This window comes from Erythrolamprus reginae, chromosome 6 (assembly GCF_031021105.1).
Source record: "Erythrolamprus reginae isolate rEryReg1 chromosome 6, rEryReg1.hap1, whole genome shotgun sequence".
NCBI classification, from domain to species: domain Eukaryota; kingdom Metazoa; phylum Chordata; class Lepidosauria; order Squamata; family Dipsadidae; genus Erythrolamprus; species Erythrolamprus reginae.
In genome coordinates, this window is record NC_091955.1 from 81,729,872 (window position 1) to 81,749,372 (window position 19,501).

At 44.9% G+C, this 19,501-nt stretch overlaps 1 protein-coding gene across 2 annotated transcripts in view; it reads right to left on the reverse strand.

Moving 5' to 3' along the window:
• WASHC1 (WASH complex subunit 1) overlaps positions 1–19,501 on the reverse strand; it is an 85,050-nt gene that overhangs the window by 2,735 nt on the left and 62,814 nt on the right. For both annotated transcript variants that reach the window (XM_070756445.1, XM_070756444.1), the window contains exons 5-10: positions 16,967–17,103; positions 13,378–13,513; positions 11,541–11,745; positions 6,232–6,390; positions 4,513–4,677; positions 1,673–1,741 (exon numbers count right to left, since the gene is read on the reverse strand). In XM_070756445.1, the coding sequence (XP_070612546.1) occupies positions 1,673–1,741; positions 4,513–4,677; positions 6,232–6,390; positions 11,541–11,745; positions 13,378–13,513; positions 16,967–17,103 (871 nt within the window). The remainder of the gene's footprint in view (positions 1–1,672; positions 1,742–4,512; positions 4,678–6,231; positions 6,391–11,540; positions 11,746–13,377; positions 13,514–16,966; positions 17,104–19,501) is intronic.

Genomic DNA, 19,501 nt, shown 5'->3' on the forward strand with positions numbered 1-19,501 from the left:
TCAAGTGCTGAAGGTGAACAGACTGGATGCTAGCCAGATGAATACCTGGTAGGTAAGATTCCCCCCCTCCCACTATTTTCCTTCCCCAAAAGTAAGGTGCATCATATATTCTGAAAAATATGGTATATATATATATATACAGTGTTCCCTTGATTTCCGCAGGGGATGCGTTCCGAGACCGCCCGCAAAAGTTGAATTTCCGCAAAGTAGAGATGCGGAAGTAAATACACTATTTTTGGCTATGAACAGTATCACAAACCTTCCCTTAACACTTTAAACCCCTAAATTACCATTTCCCATTCCCCTAGCAACCATTTAGATTATTACCATGTTTCTTTATTAAAGATTATTTTAAAAAATATTTATTAAAGGTGGACGAAAGTTTGGTGATGACATATGATGTCATCAGGAAGGAAAAACCATGGTATAGGGGGGGAAAACCGCAAAGTATTTTTTAATTAATATTTTTGAAAAACCGTGGTATAGACTTTCGCGAAGTTTGAACCCGCGAAAATCGAGGGAACACTATATATGTTTGTTAATTCAGCCTGCTTATTTAATTAATAGCTGAAATGGCAGACCCAGAAAATGAGTTGATTCAGTAAGAAATTAAGTATGTTGTCTGAATGGGATTCACTAACCTGTTTTCTGAGTGGAGCTCAGAATAGTTTTGGTTGTTTTATCTCAGAGGTCTTCAAACTTGGCTACTTTAAGACTTGTGGACTTCACCGCCCAGAATTCTCCAGCCAGCTTCTGGAAGTTGTCCACAAGTCTTAAAGTTTCCAAGTTTGGGAACTCCTGTTCTATCTTGACCCTGTTCTTGCCTCTCTGTCTCAAACGCTGATGGTTTTTAATTTAAGAAGCCACCATAAGAAATTCATACTTAGTTTTTAACCCTAGTCACTGTTGTGATTCAGTCTGAGGCTCCTCAGGGAACAGCTGGAACTCTGCCGGCTCCATGCTCAGAGGGGGAGGACGAGGAACAGGAGGAGGAGGAGGACCAGGCCGACGGGGAAGAGGAATGTCAGGACGAGGAAGAGGGAGAACAGCCTGAGACCCCCGGGGAGGAGCTCTCCCCAGTGAGTAGCCTGGAGTCATTACATGAGAATGCACAAGCCATCATAGATATGAGGCAGAGAAGGGCAGCACAAAGAAGGGGACAATTAGCCAGGTATTTCCATCCCTAATAGGCAACAGCTGGGTTTGGGTGTGGTTCTCCTCAGAAAGGTTGAAAAGGCAGGCCCGCCCTTCCTGTATTGTGGAGAGTTATCTTTTGGGAGTCCTGTGACCTTGCTTCGATCCTTGGCGTCTCTGATTCTGGCTTGTGGCCTCGAAGGCTGAAAACTTGGGGGAGGCGTGGGTTTTATTATCTACAGTGGTGTGTGTGCCAGCAAGACGCCTGTTATATTGTCTGGCCGTCGTGACTCTTCTGTGAAGCTTCATAGCATTCCAGTTTGTAAGAACAGTTTTTGTTATCTGTGTTTGTTTTCAAAGATATAAAATGACTTTGCTTTTTACCAGCGTGTCTGGATACTCTTTTTAGTTGGTGTTGACGTCTGGGGGAACCCAGACAGAACAGTCACAGGGAAAAGAAAACTTGGTTTTCTGCTAATAGGAAAGCTTAGCATTATTTGTTACACCATTTGGGAGAAACCACAACGAGCTTCTTTACCTTTGCGCCGGAGGACCAGTTTGTTAAAAAGATCTGACATTAGATCTCCGCCTTGCCCAGTAGCTCCCACTGGAGGAAACACAAAAAGAGAAATAAAAGCTGAAGGCAGGAAAGGGAATCTGGCATTGCTTTGGATGAACTCTTCACATAAGATTGTAATCTATTCAGACACTTAGCCACACTGGGGAGAAAATATCATAGGCATTCTTGCAAAATAGTTTCCCCATCATCTCCTCAAGGCTAGCGATCATGAAATTTGATTTAATCACCTTACCCAAGGTTGCAAAAATAAACAGCAAAGGAGAATGTGCGTGTTGGGCTTCCAATAACTCCCCTTGAAGGCTACAAATTTCTCTGCAATACAGTAATGTATTCTAACAATCAAAAATACATGATATAATATTAACTACCATTTAATAATAATAATAATAATTATTATTATTACTATTATTATTACTATTACTTATTATTATTATTATTATTATTATTATTATTATTACTATTATTATTACTATTATTATTACTATTACTTATTATTATTATTATTATTATTATTATTATTATTATTATTATTATTATTACTCTGTCAAAGCAAGAATGGAAAAATCAACAGACAATCCAAAGTGCAGACTCTGTAAAGAAACAGATGAAACAATCAATCACATACTCAGCTGCTGCAAAAAGATCGCACAGACTGACTACAAGCATAGACATGATGCTGTGGCACAGATGATCCACTGGAACATGTGCCAGAACTACCATTTACCAGTGGCAAAGAACTGGTGGGATCATAAGCCCGAAAAAGTGGTCAAAAATGAGCAAGCAAAACTACTGTGGGACTTCAGACTTTCGACTGACCGAATTCTGAAGCATAACACACCAGACATTGTGATCATGGAGAAAAAGGAAGTATGGATCATTGACATCGCAATCCCAGGGGACAGCAGAATTGAGGAGAAGCAGCTGGAGAAATTAGTGAAATACGAAGATCTAAAAATTGACCTGCAACGACTCTGGCATAAGCCAGTGAAAGTGGTCCCAGTGGTACTTGGCACGCTGGGCGCAGTGCCAAAGGATCTCAGCGGACATTTGAAAACCATCGGAATTGACAAAATCTCCATCTGTCAATTGCAAAAGGCCACTTTACTGGGATCGGCAAACATAATTCGCCGCTACATCACGCAGTCCTAGGTGCTTGGGAAGTGCCCGACTGGTGATGAAATACAAAATCCAGTATAGTGATCTCGTTTTGACATAATAATAATAATAATAATAATAATAATAATAATAATAATATTTGTATGCCGCCCATCTCTGAGGACTCGGAGCGGCTCACAACAGCAATAAATACAATAGAATACAAATCCAATATAAACTATATTTTAAAAAACCGTTATTATTAAAAACTAGCCATTCTAAAACAATCACACCAATCTCATATGTGAAGGGAGAAATTAATCCCCCGATGCTCGGCGGCATAGATGGGTCTTCAACATCTTACGGAAGGCAAGGAGGGTGGGGGCAATCCGAATCTCAGGAGGGAGTTGATTTCAGAGGGCCGGGGCCACCACAGAGAAGGCTCTTCCCCTAGGTCCCACCAGACGGCATTGAGAAAGCCAACTGTGGGACCTAATCGGCCGCTGGGATTTGTGTGGCAGAAGGCGGTCCCATAGGTAGCCTGGTCCGATGCCATGTAGGGCTTTATTGGTCATTATCAATACTTTGAATTGTGACTGGAAACTGATCGACAGCCAATGCAAGCCGTGGAGTGTTGACGAGACATGGGCGTACCTAGGGAGGCCCATAATAGCTCGAGCGGCCGCATTCTGCACGATCAGAAGTTTCCAAACAATTTTCAAAGGTAGCCCCATGTAGAGAGTGTTGCAGTAGTCGAACCTCGAGGTGAATGGGTGTCTGATAGATGCTTCAGTGTTTGATTCACCCTGATGATAATATGGTAAATGATTTAGCTTTAGTAGATAAATGGTCAAAGCAATGGAAACTGCAGTTTAATGTTTCCAAATGTAAAATAATGCACTTGGGGAAAAGGAATCCTCAATCTGAGTATTGTATTGGCAGTTCTGTGTTAGCAAATACTTCAAAAGAAAAGGATTTAGGGGTAATGATTTCTGACAGTCTCAAAATGGGTGAACAGTGCAGTCAGGCGGTAGGGAAAGCAAGTAGGATGCTTGGCTGCATAGCTAGAGGTATAACAAGCAGGAAGAGGGAGATTATGATCCCCCTATAGAGAGTGCTGGTGAGACCACATTTGGAATACTGTGTTCAGTTCTGGAGACCTCACCTACAAAAAGATATTGACAAAATTGAATGGGTCCAAAGACGGGCTACAAGAATGGTGGAAGGTCTTAAGCATAAAACGTATCAGGAAAGACTTAATGAACTCAATCTGTATAGTCTGGAGGACAGAAGGAAAAGGGGGGACATGATCGAAACATTTAAATATATTAAAGGGTTAAATAAGGTTCAGGAGGGAAGTGTTTTTAATAGGAAAGTGAACACAAGAACAAGGGGACACAATCTGAAGTTAGGTGGGGGAAAGATCAAAAGCAACATGAGAAAATATTATTTTACTGAAAGAGTAGTAGATCCTTGGAACAAACTTCCAGCAGATGTGGTTGGTAAATCCACAGTAACTGAATTTAAACATGCCTGGGATAAACATATATCCATCCTAAGATAAAATACAGAAAATAGTATAAGGGCAGACTAGATGGACCATGAGGTCTTTTTCTGCCGTCAGACTTCTATGTTTCTATGTTTCTATGAACCACGCAGTCAGATCAAAGTGGCCTAAGGCGGAAGGATAAGGTGTATCTTACCTTGCTCTTTCTCTTTCTCCTTCTGCTTCTTCTTTTCCAGTTTCCTCTCTTTGACGCTACGGAGATTGGCTTTTCCAATGCCGCCAGCTTGGCGGATGGATTCCAGAAGGGTGGCCCGGCCATTGGACGGGTTCACCACTTCCTTGGGTGCTCCTTGAAGAGCAGCTGTAGAAAAATAAATTGATTGCAAAACTCTCAGGCGCTGAGAGCTACAGATAAAGATGCCCCCCCCCCCCCCAAATCTGCTATTTTGCATTAAGACTTTTATTCTTTGAGACTCCTCTGTTATCAAGCCATTGTCTATTTTCTCAAGATTTCTTTTTTCTGGAGAATTTTAGTTGGTTTCTAATGCATGCTATGGAAAAAGGGGGTTTTCCACATAAAATATAATGTACACCAAGACTAATGCTCCTATGTCGGATGTACTGAAGTACTTCCATGGTGAAGTGTACCGCTACTGGTACACTCTCCGGGACTTGCGGGCACGCATGCGCAGCAAATGAAATTTATTTATTAATTGGACTTGTATGCTGCCCATCTCCATGGACTCAGGCGGCTCACAACATATAGCGAAACACAACAGTACAGTTATCCAATTAATATAATAAAAAGTTCTTAACATTCTTAAAAACATATTTTTTTTTCAAGAAAGCCTGCTGCAGGTTTTTTCATTGAGAACTTCAATTAGGTATAGGGGTGAACTGTGGCTAGTTGGTGGGGTTACCTTCCTTGTGGCGCAAAACTCTCCCCAACAGCAATGTAGTAACTATACTACAGTAACTGATAATTCCTTCAAAGCTATTGAACAAAACCGCACAGCCAATTCTTCTATTTTCCAGGGCACGTCATCTTCGCTGGGATAAATATATTGCCTACGATTAGTGATGGGAGAACCGAACCCACACAATTCGGGTCCGTACCGAATTTTGTGGTGTTGGGCATGCCGAACACAAACCCGAAATTTTTTGAAACTTCGGACAAAGTTCGGGGTCGCGTTCGGCATTTGGATCTTTGAAGTCACCGGCAGGTTGCTAAGGACGCCAAGGTGATCACTTCCTGGATTCCACGGAATCCAGGAAGTGATCACCTTGGCGTCCTTAGCAACCTGCCGGTGATATCAAAGCTCCGCCCCCGGAATCTCTTCGTGGGAGGGATTCCCCAGCTCCTTCAAAGGGAAGTCTTCACGTAAAAATAAACATTGTTATTTTTACGTGAAAGGACGCTGCAGCGGCGCTGCAAGCAAAGGGCGGTCCTTTCACGTAAAAATTAACATGTTTATTTTTACGTGAAAGGACCATCCTTTGCTTGCAGTACCGCTGCGGTGTCCTTTTTCGTAAAAATAACAATGTTTATTTTTACGTGGGGAATCCCTCCCACGAAGAGATTCTGGGGGCGGAGCCTTGATGTCACCGGCAGGTTGCTAAGGACGCCAAGGTGATCACTTCCTGGATTCTATGAAATCCAGGAAGTGATCACCTTGGCGTCCTTAGCAACCTGCCGGTATATGTGATGTCAAAGCTCCGCCCCCAGAATCTCTTGGTGGGGGGGATTCCCCATTCGGGTTCGGTTCGGGTTCAGCTGAATTTTGTGTAAAGTTCGTCCAAACTTGCCATACCCAAACACCGTTCGGTTCGCCCATCATTACCTACGATAGCTGGGTGCTCTCTCAATAATAACATTAAGCGAGTGGTTTCCCCAGATTTCATCCTCCAGTCTTACCAGATGGCATGGCATTGCTTCTGTCTTCTCTCCTTTGGGATTCAGAAGAGAGCGGCACTTGTGGAAGAGGAGGTGGAGGTGGGACATGAACAGGCATTTCAGGGGGAGGAGGAGGGGGTGGAGGAGGGGGTGGAGGGGGAGGTCCTCCCTCTTGAAGATCTAAAATAATGGAGAAGGGACATCAATTAGTACTTGTTCTGATCTGGCCTGCCTTCGCAAAAGCAAGGAAACCCCCCCTTTAATTACACCTTTGGAATTAATTGCATTCACCAACAGAACGTCCAGGCAAGAGTCCTGCAAGGAGTCAACTGTGAGAGTCGTGGTGGCGCAGTGGTTAGAATGCAGCTCTGCAGGCTACTTCAGCTAACTGCTAGCTGTAGTTCAACAGTTCAAATCTCATCACCGGCTCAAGGTTGACTCAGCCTTCCACATATCTGAGGTGGGTAAAATGAGGACCCAGATTGTTGGGAGCAATTGGCTGATCATGTAAACCGCTTAGAGAGGGCTGTAAAAGCACTAGGAAGTGATATACAGTGATATCTTGTCTTACAAACTTAATTGGTTCTGGGAGGAGGTTCATAAGGTGAAAAGTTCGTAAGACGAAACAATGTTTCCCATAGGAATCGATGGAAAAGCGATTAATGCGTGCAAGCTCAAAACTCACCCCTTTTGCCAGGCGAAGCGCCCATTTTTGTGCTGCTGGGATTCCCACGAGGCTCCCATCCATGGGAAACCCCACCTCCTGACTTCTGTATTTTTGCAATGCTGCAGGGGAATCCCAGCAGTGCAAAACCGGGCGCTTCGCTGGCAACGGAAGTCCAGAGGTGGGGTTTCAAGGACTTCCGTGTTTTTGCGATGCTGCGATTTCGCTGAGGCTCCCCTCGCTGGGAAACCCCACCTCCGGACTTCCATTGCCAGCAAAGTGCCCGGTTTTGCACTGCTGGCATTCCCCTGCAGCATCGCAAAAACACGGAAGTCCGGAGGTGGGGTTTCCCATGGAGGGGAGCCTCAGGGGAATCCTAACAGTGCAAAAACGGGCGCTTCGCTGGCAACGGAAGTTCAGAGGTGGGGCTTCCCAGAGAGGGGAGCCTTCGGCTGGCAACGGAAGTCTGGAGGTGGGGCATCCTAGCAGCGGCAGCTCGGGTTCGTAAGGTGAAAATAGTTCAGAAGAAGAGGCAAAAAAATCTTAAACTCCAGGTTCGTATCTCGAAAAGTTTGCATGACAAGTGGTTCATAAGATGAGGTACCACTGTACTGTATAAGTCTACATGCTATTGCTATAGCTTGTTATGATAAATTCAAGGCTGTGAGCTCCCAGCCAGAAGGCTGCAAATTAAGACAGAGAAATAGACAAATCTCAGTTCTGGCAAGACAGTCTTTGTCACATGAAACATGAATAGCCACAAAAAGGACAATTGATAGACAGCATTATTTGTTGAGGAGCACAGAAACATTTTAAGGTTTTGTACTGAACCCACAAGGTTCAGTATGATAACAGGTTAGGCAAGTAGCTCAATTTTCTTTCATTGCCATAAAAGTTCAGTTAATGATTAAAATGATTAAAGCATTTATGGGTAAAAACATACCATTCAATTATTTCCTATTTTAAAAGCAATTAAGGATGATACTAAAGTAGTAGAGAAGGAAGGACAATAAAAAAACTATTAAGTATTCAATAGTGTCTAAACATACTACCCCATTGTGAATCAGCCTGAGGCTGCTCAGGGACCAGCTGTGTCTCTGCTGGCTCCATGCCCGGAGGAGGAGGACAGCGAAGAGGAGGGGGCTGAACAGTCGGACGGGGGAGAGGAAAGTCAGGAATGGGACGAAGGAGAACAGCATGAGAGCCCCGGGGGGAGGCTCTCCCCAGCCAGTAGCTTGGAGTCATTAGGTGATGAAGCACAAGCCGTCATTGACATGCGACAGAGACATTCAGATCAAAGAAAGGAGCAATTAAAGAAGTATTATAAGCACTGAATTAGGAACAGCTGGGCTTGGGTGTGGTCCTCCTTAGCAGGGTTTAAAAGGCAGGCAAGCCCTTGAAGCCATGTGGAGCGTTATCAGTTGGAGCTACGGTGTCCTGCTTTGTTCTCGACGTCTCTGTTCCTGGCTTGTGGCCCAGCAGTTTGGAAGACCCGTGGGAGGTGTAGGTCTGCTATCTACAGCCTCGTCTTGGCAGCAAGAATCCTGTATTGCTGCATGGACTTTTGCCTTCGTGGATATATATCTGAAGATACAGCGTTTTCCTGTTTGTAAGGACATTTTCTGTTACCTGTGTTTTTCTTGAATTTTATAAACTGCCTTTGCCTTTTACAGGTGTGTTTGGCTTCTCTTTTTGGGTTGGTATTGGCTTCCGGAGTGACCCAGACAGAATACCCCCACTGTATGTCCCCTCTCTTTGGGGGCAGCGGCCCATTATTGATTATTGGTCCTCACCTGAGGAAGTTTACACATTGTGCCAAACCACCACGAGTTTAACCTGAAGGGCAACTTTAGGTAGCCAGGACTGTAAATCAGTTTATTGCCTAAATGAATTTGGTAGGGCAGAAATGCTGCAACACACTGACTTCCTTGAAAGAGCAGAGAATCAACTAACTAAGAAGCGACACAACGAAGCCGGGGGGGCCCTTTGAGGCCGTTGAGTTCAACCCCATGCTCGGTAGAAAAATCCAGATTAAAGCATTTGTACTAGATGGCTGACCAGCTTCTACTTCAACACGTTCAGTTAACCGTCTCCTCCAATAACTGGTTCCGCCGTCAGACTTAACTTCTTATGATTAGGTATGCTTTTTCCCAAGCATTCAAGCTAAAATTGCCTTCCTGTCATTTTAAGATTATTATTTTCTGTCTCGTAGGATGATAGATAGTGACTTATTTTTTTCTCTGCAACACCCCCTTCGGATACTGAGTTGTCTTTATTTGGAGCTAAACAATCAATCTCAATCTTTTGCTGGGGGTGAAGCTTGGTTTTCAGTGTTAAAACCTGTTGATTTATCGGCTTGGAGGAAAAGTTTGAATCCAGGAAGACTGGAGCCCTGAATTTGAGGCAGCATTCAAAGTGCCAGATGACTAAAGCATATCAGATTAGAGCTACAGTGATACCTTGTCTTACAAACTTAATTGGTTCCGGGACGAGGTTCTTAAGGTGAAAAGTTTGTAAGACGAAACAATGTTTCCCATAGGAATCAATGGAAAAGCAATTAATGCGTGCAAGCCCAAAATTCACCCCTTTTGCCAGCCGAAGCGCCTGTTTTTGCACTGCTGGGATTCCCCTGAGGTTCCCCTCCATGGCAAACCCCACCTCCAGACTTCTGTGTTTTTGCGATGCTGCAGGGGAATCCCAGCAGGGGAATCCCAGCATCGCAAAAACAAGCGCTTCGCTGGCAACGGAAGTCCAGAGGTGGGGTTTCCCATGGAGGGGAGCCTCAAGGGAATCCCAGCAGCACAAAAACGGGCGCTTCGCTGGCAACGGAAGTCCGGAGGGGGGGGGCATCCCAGTGGCGGTGGTGGGTTTGTAAGGTGAAAATAGTTTGTAAGAAGAGGCAAAAAAATCTTAAACCCCGGGTTTGTATCTCGAAAAGTTGTATGATGAGGCGTTTGTAAGATGAGGTATCACTGTATTACTTTCTTTGATTCGCAAAGACTAGAATAGAATAAAATAGAATGGAATAGAATAGAATAGAATGGAATGGAATACAACAGAACAGAATTCTTTATTGGCCAAATGTGATTGGACACACAAGGAATTTGTCTTGGTGCATATGCTCTAAATGTATATCAAAGAAAATATACATTTGTCAAGAATCATGTGGTGCAACACTTAATGATTGTCATAGGGATCAAATAAGCAATGAATAAACAATCAATATTAATAAAAATCTTAAGGATACAAGCAACAAGTTACAGTCATACAGTCCTAAGTGGGAGGAAAAGGATGATAGGAATGATGAGAAAAAACTAGTAGTAATAGAAATGCAGACTTAGTAAATAGTTTGACAGTGTTAAGGGAATTATTTGTTTAGCAGAGTGATGGCATTCGGGAGAAAACTATTCATTTGTCTAGTTGTCTTGGTTGCAGTGCTCTGTAGCGACATTTTGCGGTTAGGAGTTGAAACAATTTGTGTCCAGGATGTGAGGGGTCAGTAAATATTTTCCCCGCCCTCTTTTTGACTCATGCAGTATACAGGCCCTCAATGGAAGGCAGGTTGGCAGCAATTGCTTTTTCAGCAGTTTTTAGAGTGAATCACTAACTTTGTCTTTTTCTTTCTGGCAGCAACATCAAACTACTGACATACTGATACAAATCAAGGAAGTGACTTGGCTCTCCCATAAGCAAATATTGTATTTTTCAGAGTATAAGACGCACCCTTTCCCCCTAAAAGAGCCTGAAAATTTCAGTGCATCTTATACTCCGAATGTAGCACTTACTAAGCTTTCTTTCAGAAGCCGGTGTGCGCATGACTGCATCCGTCACCAGGACTGCACCCATAATGCCAGCAACAGGCAGCCCTTCACTGAATACCCCTGCTGTTATGCCGGGCTATTGACAATTAGCCCCCAGTGAGTTTGGAATAAGTTTCAAACACACACAGTCAAAAGGAAGAAAGAAGTTTATAATAGTCTTGAAACACAAGCTCCGAGAGGAGTCAAATTACTCTCACCCGAAAGTCCTTGAATGTGGAAACATGCCAAAACAAAGAAGTAGATAAGACAGCTGTAAATCCACACAGCCGCACAAGCCAAAAGTCCTCAAAAGTTCTTTAACCATGAAATGTCCAAAGTTCACTAAAAATCCTTGAATATTACGAGCTCTCCACACTGTAGCAATCTTCTTCCAAAAGGTCTCTCTTTCCCAAATGGATAAACGCCCACAGCCCACGCTTCCCAATGCCTGTATTTATCACAAACACATTAATATAATTACCCCTTGGACAGGTGTGCTCACTTATCTTCTGAGACGCCTGCGCAACTGTTCCCTTCATGCCACAAGTGGGTCCTCCTCCGATTCTGATGACTCACTAATTGAAACACTGACTGGTGGGCTGGCTGCACCCATCTCCCCGTCTGTTTCCTCTCCCCCACTGTCTATCCCTGACTGTGAGCTAACTGTCTGATTCCGCTGCCAACAAAACAGGTCTCTGATAAACTGAGGATTCCCATGAACCAACATCAAAATTCCCCGCTGCAGGAGCTGGCCCAGAGCCAACCACAACACCCACTGATTTGGGCAACTTTGCAGAGCTGCCTCATGTGTCATTTGCTGACACCCGGCTCTGTTTTCTATTGTTCCCTTCAGGAGGACGGAATACCTTGTCGGAAGGCTTCTGTGGCTTCCGTGCTGAAGGTGGGCAGCTCAGGTATGGCAACTGCAGGAGCCGAAGGTGCAATGCCAGGGCCAAGGTCAGCACTGTACATGAGGTCTGCGGCAATGCCAGGCAAGTCGGGCAGATAGGATGGCACGTCTATCTCGGGGACCTGCCCTAGGTCTGGCACATAGAAGTAATTTTCAGCCACCTGAAAAATAGATGCAAAATTAAGAAATATTCAGAAAACTCTTTCTGAGCTCTTCTGCATCGACAATTAGAGTATGACAAGCGCCATAAAAGTTTTAAGTGCTACAACCCTTATTGTGCAGGTAGTCCTCAACTTACAACCATTCAAATCTACAACGGCATGGAAAATAGTGACTTACAGCCAATTCTTGCACTTATGACCCCTGCAGCATCCCCATGGTGAAGTGATTAAAATTTGAGAGCTTGGTAACCAGCATGTATTTACCATGATTGCAGCATCCTGGGCTCACATGATCATCATTTGCGACCTTCCTAGCTAGCTGCCCATAAGCAAGGTCAAATGGGGGAAGCCAAATCCCTTTAATTTCCATAACGGTTCCACTTAACAACTGTGATGATTCACTTAACACACACACAACATGTGGGTTTTTTCTTTTTGTTGTTCTGTTTGTTTTCTATGTATTGTTTTCTTTTTTGTATATGTCATAAGTGTCAGCTTTTTTAAAAAAAATTCAATTAAAAAAAGTGTAAAGAATTTTGTTATGACTATGTTTCTACCGCTCCAACAACAACAACAACAAAACCCCTCCCAATTTCCCAGGCTAAAATATGTGGCAGTTGAAGCAAAAAAGATATACAGTGATACCTCGTCTTACTAACTTAATTGGTTCCTGGAAGAGGTTCGTAAGGTGAAAAGTTCGTAAGACAAAACAATGTTTCCCATAGGAAACAATGTAAAACTGATTAATGCATGCAAGCAAAAAAATTGCAAAAACGGCGCTCCGCTGGGCACCGCCGTCTGGCTGACACCTTTTGAAACAGAGCTTTGACGTCACAGAGACGTCCTTCCTGGATTCCACGTTTCGGCCGGCCAGGGAGGACGTCTTCGTGATGTCAAAGCTCCGCCCATGGAATTCCCTATTGGGATTCCCCACCTCCGTTTGAGCTTCCTGACCGCCCGACAGCTCCGCAGCTCTTTTGGCAAGGTGACAGTCAGGCGGCAGCGCTTCTCTGCATTCTCCCGAACCCGAACCCCGAACCCAAACTTTTGCCGAAGTTCTGGGTTCGACATTCGGGAGAATGCTGAGAAGCCCCCCGGCTGTTTCAAAAGGTGACAGGTGGGTGGCGGTGCTTCTTGGTGGCCTCCCGAACCCAAACTTTTGCCAAACTTCCGGGTTCGGCGTTCGCGTCATTGGGTTCAGATAAGCAAATACTATTACTGGGTATTTTGAAATTCCCTGATATTTCCCTGATATTACCCTGTAATTTGCAATCTAGTTAAGGCGCGTCATAGATGACATCACACCAAACGGCTAAGCCATGGAGAAATATCAGTAGCTGAGGAAGCAAGTTGTTGCCATAGTTAGTTGCCACAATCTGAAGTTAGTTGGGGGAAAGATCAAAAGCAACATGAGAAAGTATTATTTTACTGAAAGAGTAGTAGATGCTTGGAACAAACTTCCAGCAGATGTGGTTGGTAATTCCACAGTAACTGAATTTAAACATGCCTAAAATAAACATATATCCATCCTAAGATAAAATACAGGAAATAGTATAAGGGCGGACTAGACGGACCATGAGGTCTTTTTCTGCCGTCAATCTTCTATGTTTCTATCCTGCTTAACCAACTCACCAGCTGATCAATTTGCCCCCTCTTGGTGATAGACAGGGGGGCGTCAAAAAGCTTTTCTTCTCTCTCCGACTCCAGAGCCACATGGGTCTTGGTTACTGCGCCAGCCAAAGGATCGAGAAAGACGTACTTCTTATACCTGGAGAAGAACAAAAAAAAATGGAAAGGACAATCTTCATCTCTTTATTTATGTAGGGGTCCCCAAACTTGGCAACTTTAAGACTTGTGGGCTTCAACTCCCAGAATTTGGGAGTTAAACTCCACAAGTCTTAAAGTTGCTAAGTTTGAAGACCTCTGGTTTATTCCAAAGAGAACAAAGATGTTTAGGCAGGGGAAATGTATTTTAGTTATACCTATATATTGGATTTATATGCCACCCTTCTCCAAGGACTCCTGAAGGCTTACAGGATATAAAAATAAAGCAGTACAGTACAATGTCCTAATCCAATTAATTCAAATAATTAATCTAATCTAAAATCCTCCCAGTTATGTTAAAAATCAGGCATTCCTACTCAAACCACAGACATACATAACATTCGTTGGCCAGGGGGCTAGAGTCTAATAGCCCCAAGCGTGGCGTCTTCAGGCTCTTGAGGAAGGTGAGGAGGGTGGGGGCAGTACGAATCTCTGGGGCGAGTGGAAATCCAATCCAGTCAGTTTTAAAGTCACGCCGCATTTTGGAGTGGGAGGGAGGGGGGAAATTAGCCAGCTGGGCTTTTCTCTCTTTCTCTCCAGGGTGGAAATCCAATCCAACCAGTTTTAAAGTCACGCCGCATTTTGGAGTGGGAGGGAGGGGGGAAATTAGCCAGCTGGGCTTTTCTCTCTTTCTCTCCAGGGTGGAAATCCAATCCAGTCAGTTTTAAAGTCACGCCGCATTTTGGAGTCGGAGGGAGGGGGGAAATTAGCCAGCTGGGCTTTTCTCTCTTTCTCTCCAGGGTGGAAATCCAATCCAGTCAGTTTTAAAGTCATGCCACATTTTGGAGTCGGAGGGAGGGGGGAAATTAGCCAGCTGGGCTTTTCTCTCTTTCTCTCCAGAGTGGAAATCCAATCCAGTCAGTTTTAAAGTCATGCCGCATTTTGGAGTCGGGACAAATGATCAAGGTCTGGTCACCTTATTCTAATTGTCAATTCCAGCGCAGAGGTCAGACCTCCGCGCTGGAATTGGAAACTCGTGGGCAGACATCTCAAATCTCCTGCGCTATAGCGCACAACTCACGTTAGAGGGAACACTGTCCAGAAGGCTGGGCCCCCCACAGAGAAGGCCCTTCCCCTAGGCCCCGCCAAGCGACATTGTCTAATTGACGGGACCTGGAGAAGGCCGACTCTGTGGGACCTAACTGGTCGCTGGGATTCATGCGGCAGGAGGCAGTCCCGTAAGAAATCTGGGAGTAAGTAATTTTCCTCCATTATCAGAGATTACCTTTCTTTTTACAGGCACTGCAGCGAAACACAATGGTGGAATAACTTTCTGCCCATGGAGATTTCCATGCACCAAATAGAGGCCGTGCCCAACCCAAGTCTGCCCCCGATCGATCATGGTTTTTTTAAAAAAACATAAAAACATTAGGAGGAATCCAAAGCATTTAAAAGATCCTGAAGATGCTGACTTCTCAGTGCTCAGTGCTTGTTCTGTGAGGATTTCTCTTTTTTTACATTTACTTTGCTGATGTGTTATGAGACTGTCATGCGTACTTTAATAAAGAAAAACTGAAGTTGACAGTTTATCCAAGGGACCAAGAGCAGAGACACAAGCCTAAAATCTAGTTCACATTTAATTAGTCATATCACCGGGGTTCGCAGAGAAGGCGGCAAAAGCAATATTTTGAGAGCGCTACAAAATTAAAGAGGGATTTGCAAGAGTGGAAATAAACTTATCAACCTGTCAGTTTCCCCTCCACTTAAATGTAATCAGTCCTGCGTCAGCTCTGACTTGTCTCCTTTTATGCAACCTAAGATTGTATCGTCTCATCCTGTGCATCTATTATAAAATGACTTTGTTTAGTAATAAGCCAAATAGTCATAGGAAAGTGCAATTAAAAGGGGGAATGGAGTGGAGGAAAAGATGGACAAAGCTGAGAAGCATCAACCGGATTTAAGGCTTATGTGGAGAAATAAGGATGAGGACTGGTAACTTGGTGGGTGTGGCTTGATGGGCATGGCAGAGGAAGGATACTGCAAAATCTCCATTTCCTCCCCATTCCTGGGGGAAGGATATTGCAAAATCCCCATTCCTTCCCCGTTCCTGGGGGAAGGATATTGCAAAATCCCCAGTCCCTCCCCGTTCCTGGGGGGAAGGATATTGCAAAATCCCCATTCCCTCCCCGTTCCTGGGGGAAGGATATTGCAAAATCCCCAGTCCCTCCCTGTTCCTGGGGGGGAAGGATATTGCAAAATCCCCATTCCCTCCCCTTTCCTGGGGGAAGGATATTGCAAAATCCCCAGTCCCTCCCCGTTCCTGGGGGAAGGATATTGCAAAATCCCCATTCCCTCCCCATTGCTGGGGGAAGGATATTGCAAAATCCCCATTCCCTCCCCGTTCCTGGGGGAAGGATATTGCAAAATCCCCATTCCCTCCCCGTTCCTGGGGGAAGGATATTGCAAAATCCCCATTCCCTCCCTGTTCCTGGGGGGGAAGGATATTGCAAAATCCCCAGTCCCTCCCTGTTCCTGGGGGAAGGATATTGCAAAATCCCCAGTCCCTCCCCGTTCCTGGGGGAAGGATATTGCAAAATCCCCATTCCCTCCCCATTGCTGGGGGAAGGATATTGCAAAATCCCCATTCCCTCCCCGTTCCTGGGGGAAGGATATTGCAAAATCCCCAGTCCCTCCCTGTTCCTGGGGGGGAAGGATATTGCAAAATCCCCAGTCCCTCCCTGTTCCTGGGGGGAAGGATATTGCAAAATCCCCATTCCCTCCCCGTTCCTGGGGGAAGGATATTGCAAAATCCCCATTCCCTCCCCATTGCTGGGGGAAGGATATTGCAAAATCCCCATTCCCTCCCCGTTCCTGGGGGAAGGATATTGCAAAATCCCCAGTCCCTCCCCGTTCCTGGGGGAAGGATATTGCAAAATCCCCAGTCCCTCCCCGTTCCTGGGGGGAAGGATATTGCAAAATCCCCATTCCTTCCCCGTTCCTGGGGGAAGGATATTGCAAAATCCCCAGTCCCTCCCCGTTCCTGGGGGAAGGATATTGCAAAATCCCCAGTCCCTCCCTGTTCCTGGGGGGGAAGGATATTGCAAAATCTCCAGTCCCTCCCCTTTCCTGGGGGGAAGGATATTACAAAATCTCCAGTCCCTCCCCGTTCCTGGGGGGAAGGATATTGAAAAATCCCCATTGCCTCTCCGTTCCTGGGGGAAGGATATTGCAAATTCCCCATTCCCTCCCCGTTCCTGGGGGAAGGATATTGCAAAATCCCCATTCCCTCCCTGCTCCTGGGGGAAGGATATTGCAAAATCCCCATTCCCTCCCTGTTCCTGGGGGAAGGATATTGCAAAATCTCCATTTCTGTCTCATTCTGGGCCCAGCCAGACATTTTTGGGTCCTTACCAGAAAGGAAACCTAACCCAGAAAAGCATCTACAGGGAAAACTTACAAGTTCTCGGTGGTGTTGAAGAGCAACAGGGAGCTGAGGGAGCTAATGTTTCTGGGAAGACTGCCCAGGCCTTCTTCTGCATCATCTTCGTGATGGACTCTGGTGGTAACTGAAACCGGGAAGTACTTCAATTTCTCCTACAAAATTCAAACAACAGTAGCTGTCAACATCCCAGCAGTCCTTTACTTCGATGGTTTAGATTAGGCATTTAGAAAAACCTAAAGCTACCAATGCCCCTGAAACTCACAGCCCTGTTTTCTTTCAATGCCCATCACTTCCCCTACCTCTCTTTCACACTGTCGGTTCTCGCCTGTGGAATGGGAATAGGTCAGTGTAAAGACATATACAGTGGTACCTCGGTTCTCGAACGCCTTGGTTTTCGTACATTTCGGATACCGAACAAAATTTCCTGCAAAAATTTGCTTCAGTATCCGAACAAAAATTCGGATACTGAACAGAAAATTTTGTTTACTATCCGAAATGTAAGATCTGAGGGGACGAGGTGAGAGGGAATGGGAGTCGGAATCCCGATACGTCCCTCCTGGCTGCCCTCTTAACAGCCTCCCAGTCTCTACCTTGTAACTGCTCCAAGCTGCAGGAAGGGTAGGGCTGGCTGCAATACCGGCAGCTTCGGGGGGCTACTTTCCTCAGCGGTTCAGTTGGTTACCTCCAGGCAGCTGCACCAATTTTTTTTCCCCCGGCGGCGGCGGCTCCGGCGGCTTTCCTTTGAGGAGCAGCAGCAGCGTCAGGAACATCACATGATGAAGGGAAGCCGCCGGAGCCGCCGCCGCCGGGAAAGAAAAAGTTGGTGCAGCTGCCTGGAGATAACCAACTGAACCACTGAGGAAAGTAGCCCCCCGAAGCTGCCAGTATTGCAGCCAGCCCTACCCTTCCTGCAGCTTGGAGTAGTTACAAGGTAGAGACTGGGAGGCTGTTAAGAGGGCGGCCAGGAGGGGCGTGTCGGGATTCCGACTCCCATTCCCTCTCACCTCGTCCCCTCACATCTTTATCCCATAGGAAATAGAGGAAATACTGTAGATTTAATTGGTTCTCAGCAAGTCAATGGGCTGGGAACCAATGAAATCCATTTCCATTATTTCCTATGGGATAAATTAATTTGGTTCTCAACCAAATTGGTTCTTGACCACACTTCTGGAACCGATTGTGGTCGAGAACCGAGGTACCACTGTAAAGCCCTACATGGCTTAGGACCAGATTACCACTGTCTTCTGCCTCATGTACCCCAGAGGCTGGTTAGGTCCCACAGAGTCGACCTTCTCCAGATCCCATCAACCAGACAACGCCGTCTGGCGGGATCTAAGGGAAGAGTCTTTTCTGTGGCGGCCCCAGCCTTTGGAATGAACTCCCTCAGGAGATATGTACCACCCCCTCCCTCCTGACCTTTCACAAAGTTTTGAAGACCCATCTCTGTACTAAGATGAACAGATTAATGTCAAAATATTTTTTTAAAACCATGTATTTGCAAGATGTTTAAGTATTTTCCATGGGTTTTGTGGTTTGGGGACATGTGGATCTCTAAAACTTTTGTTATGTTAATAGGAGGGATCTTGACAGATGGATGCTTTCTGAGCGGTTTAAAAAAAAATCACAAAAAAATATAGGAACTGCATGTAATAGAGGATGCTTTTACTTATTTTCTCCTAACATTCAGGGGGGAAATGTCAATAGTAAAAACTGCAAATAGCCCAGCATTAATTCTTTGAGTTATATTTTTCTGATGCAGGGCTTAATAATGCACCTTATTTTTTTTTTCCTGATGTAAGCTGCCTTTTTAGACATAATTAACTGCTGCACTGTATAGCATGCAACTTTCAGTAGCCAGCTTTATTTCCATATGTGTAGTTTCAGCAGATTCTTCAAGGAAGGAAAATTAATCTTAGCTGATTTTTCTCCACTGCAAAGTCAGACAGGAGAGAAAAAAATATGGCCAAATCTGCTTCGAAGGAACTGTTCCCAACTTCAGCAGTTTGCAAACTTCTGACTTTTAGAATCCCCCGGCAAGCACGCTGGGAATTGGAGTCTACAGGTCTTGAAGTTGTCCAGGTTGAGAAACATTTTACTGTAGACGAAAGGACAGGCGGTAGGGAAAGCAAGTAGGATGCTTGGCTGCATAGCTAGAGGTATAACAAGCAGGAAGAGGGAGATTATGATCCTGCTATATAGAGCGCTGGTGAGACCACATTTGGAATACTGTGTTCAGTTCTGGAGACCTCACCTACAAAAAGATATTGACAAAATTGAACGGGTCCAAAGACGGGCTACAAGAATGGTGGAAGGTCTTAAGCATAAAACGTATCAGGAAAGACTTAATGAACTCAATCTGTATAGTCTGGAGGACAGAAGGAAAAGGGGGGACATGATCGAAACATTTAAATATGTTAAAGGGTTAAATAAGGTCCAGGAGGGAAGTGTTTTTAATAGGAAAGTGAACCCAAGAACAAGGGGACACAATCTGAAGTTAGTTGGGGGAAAGATCAAAAGCAACGTGAGAAAATATTATTTCACTGAAATAGT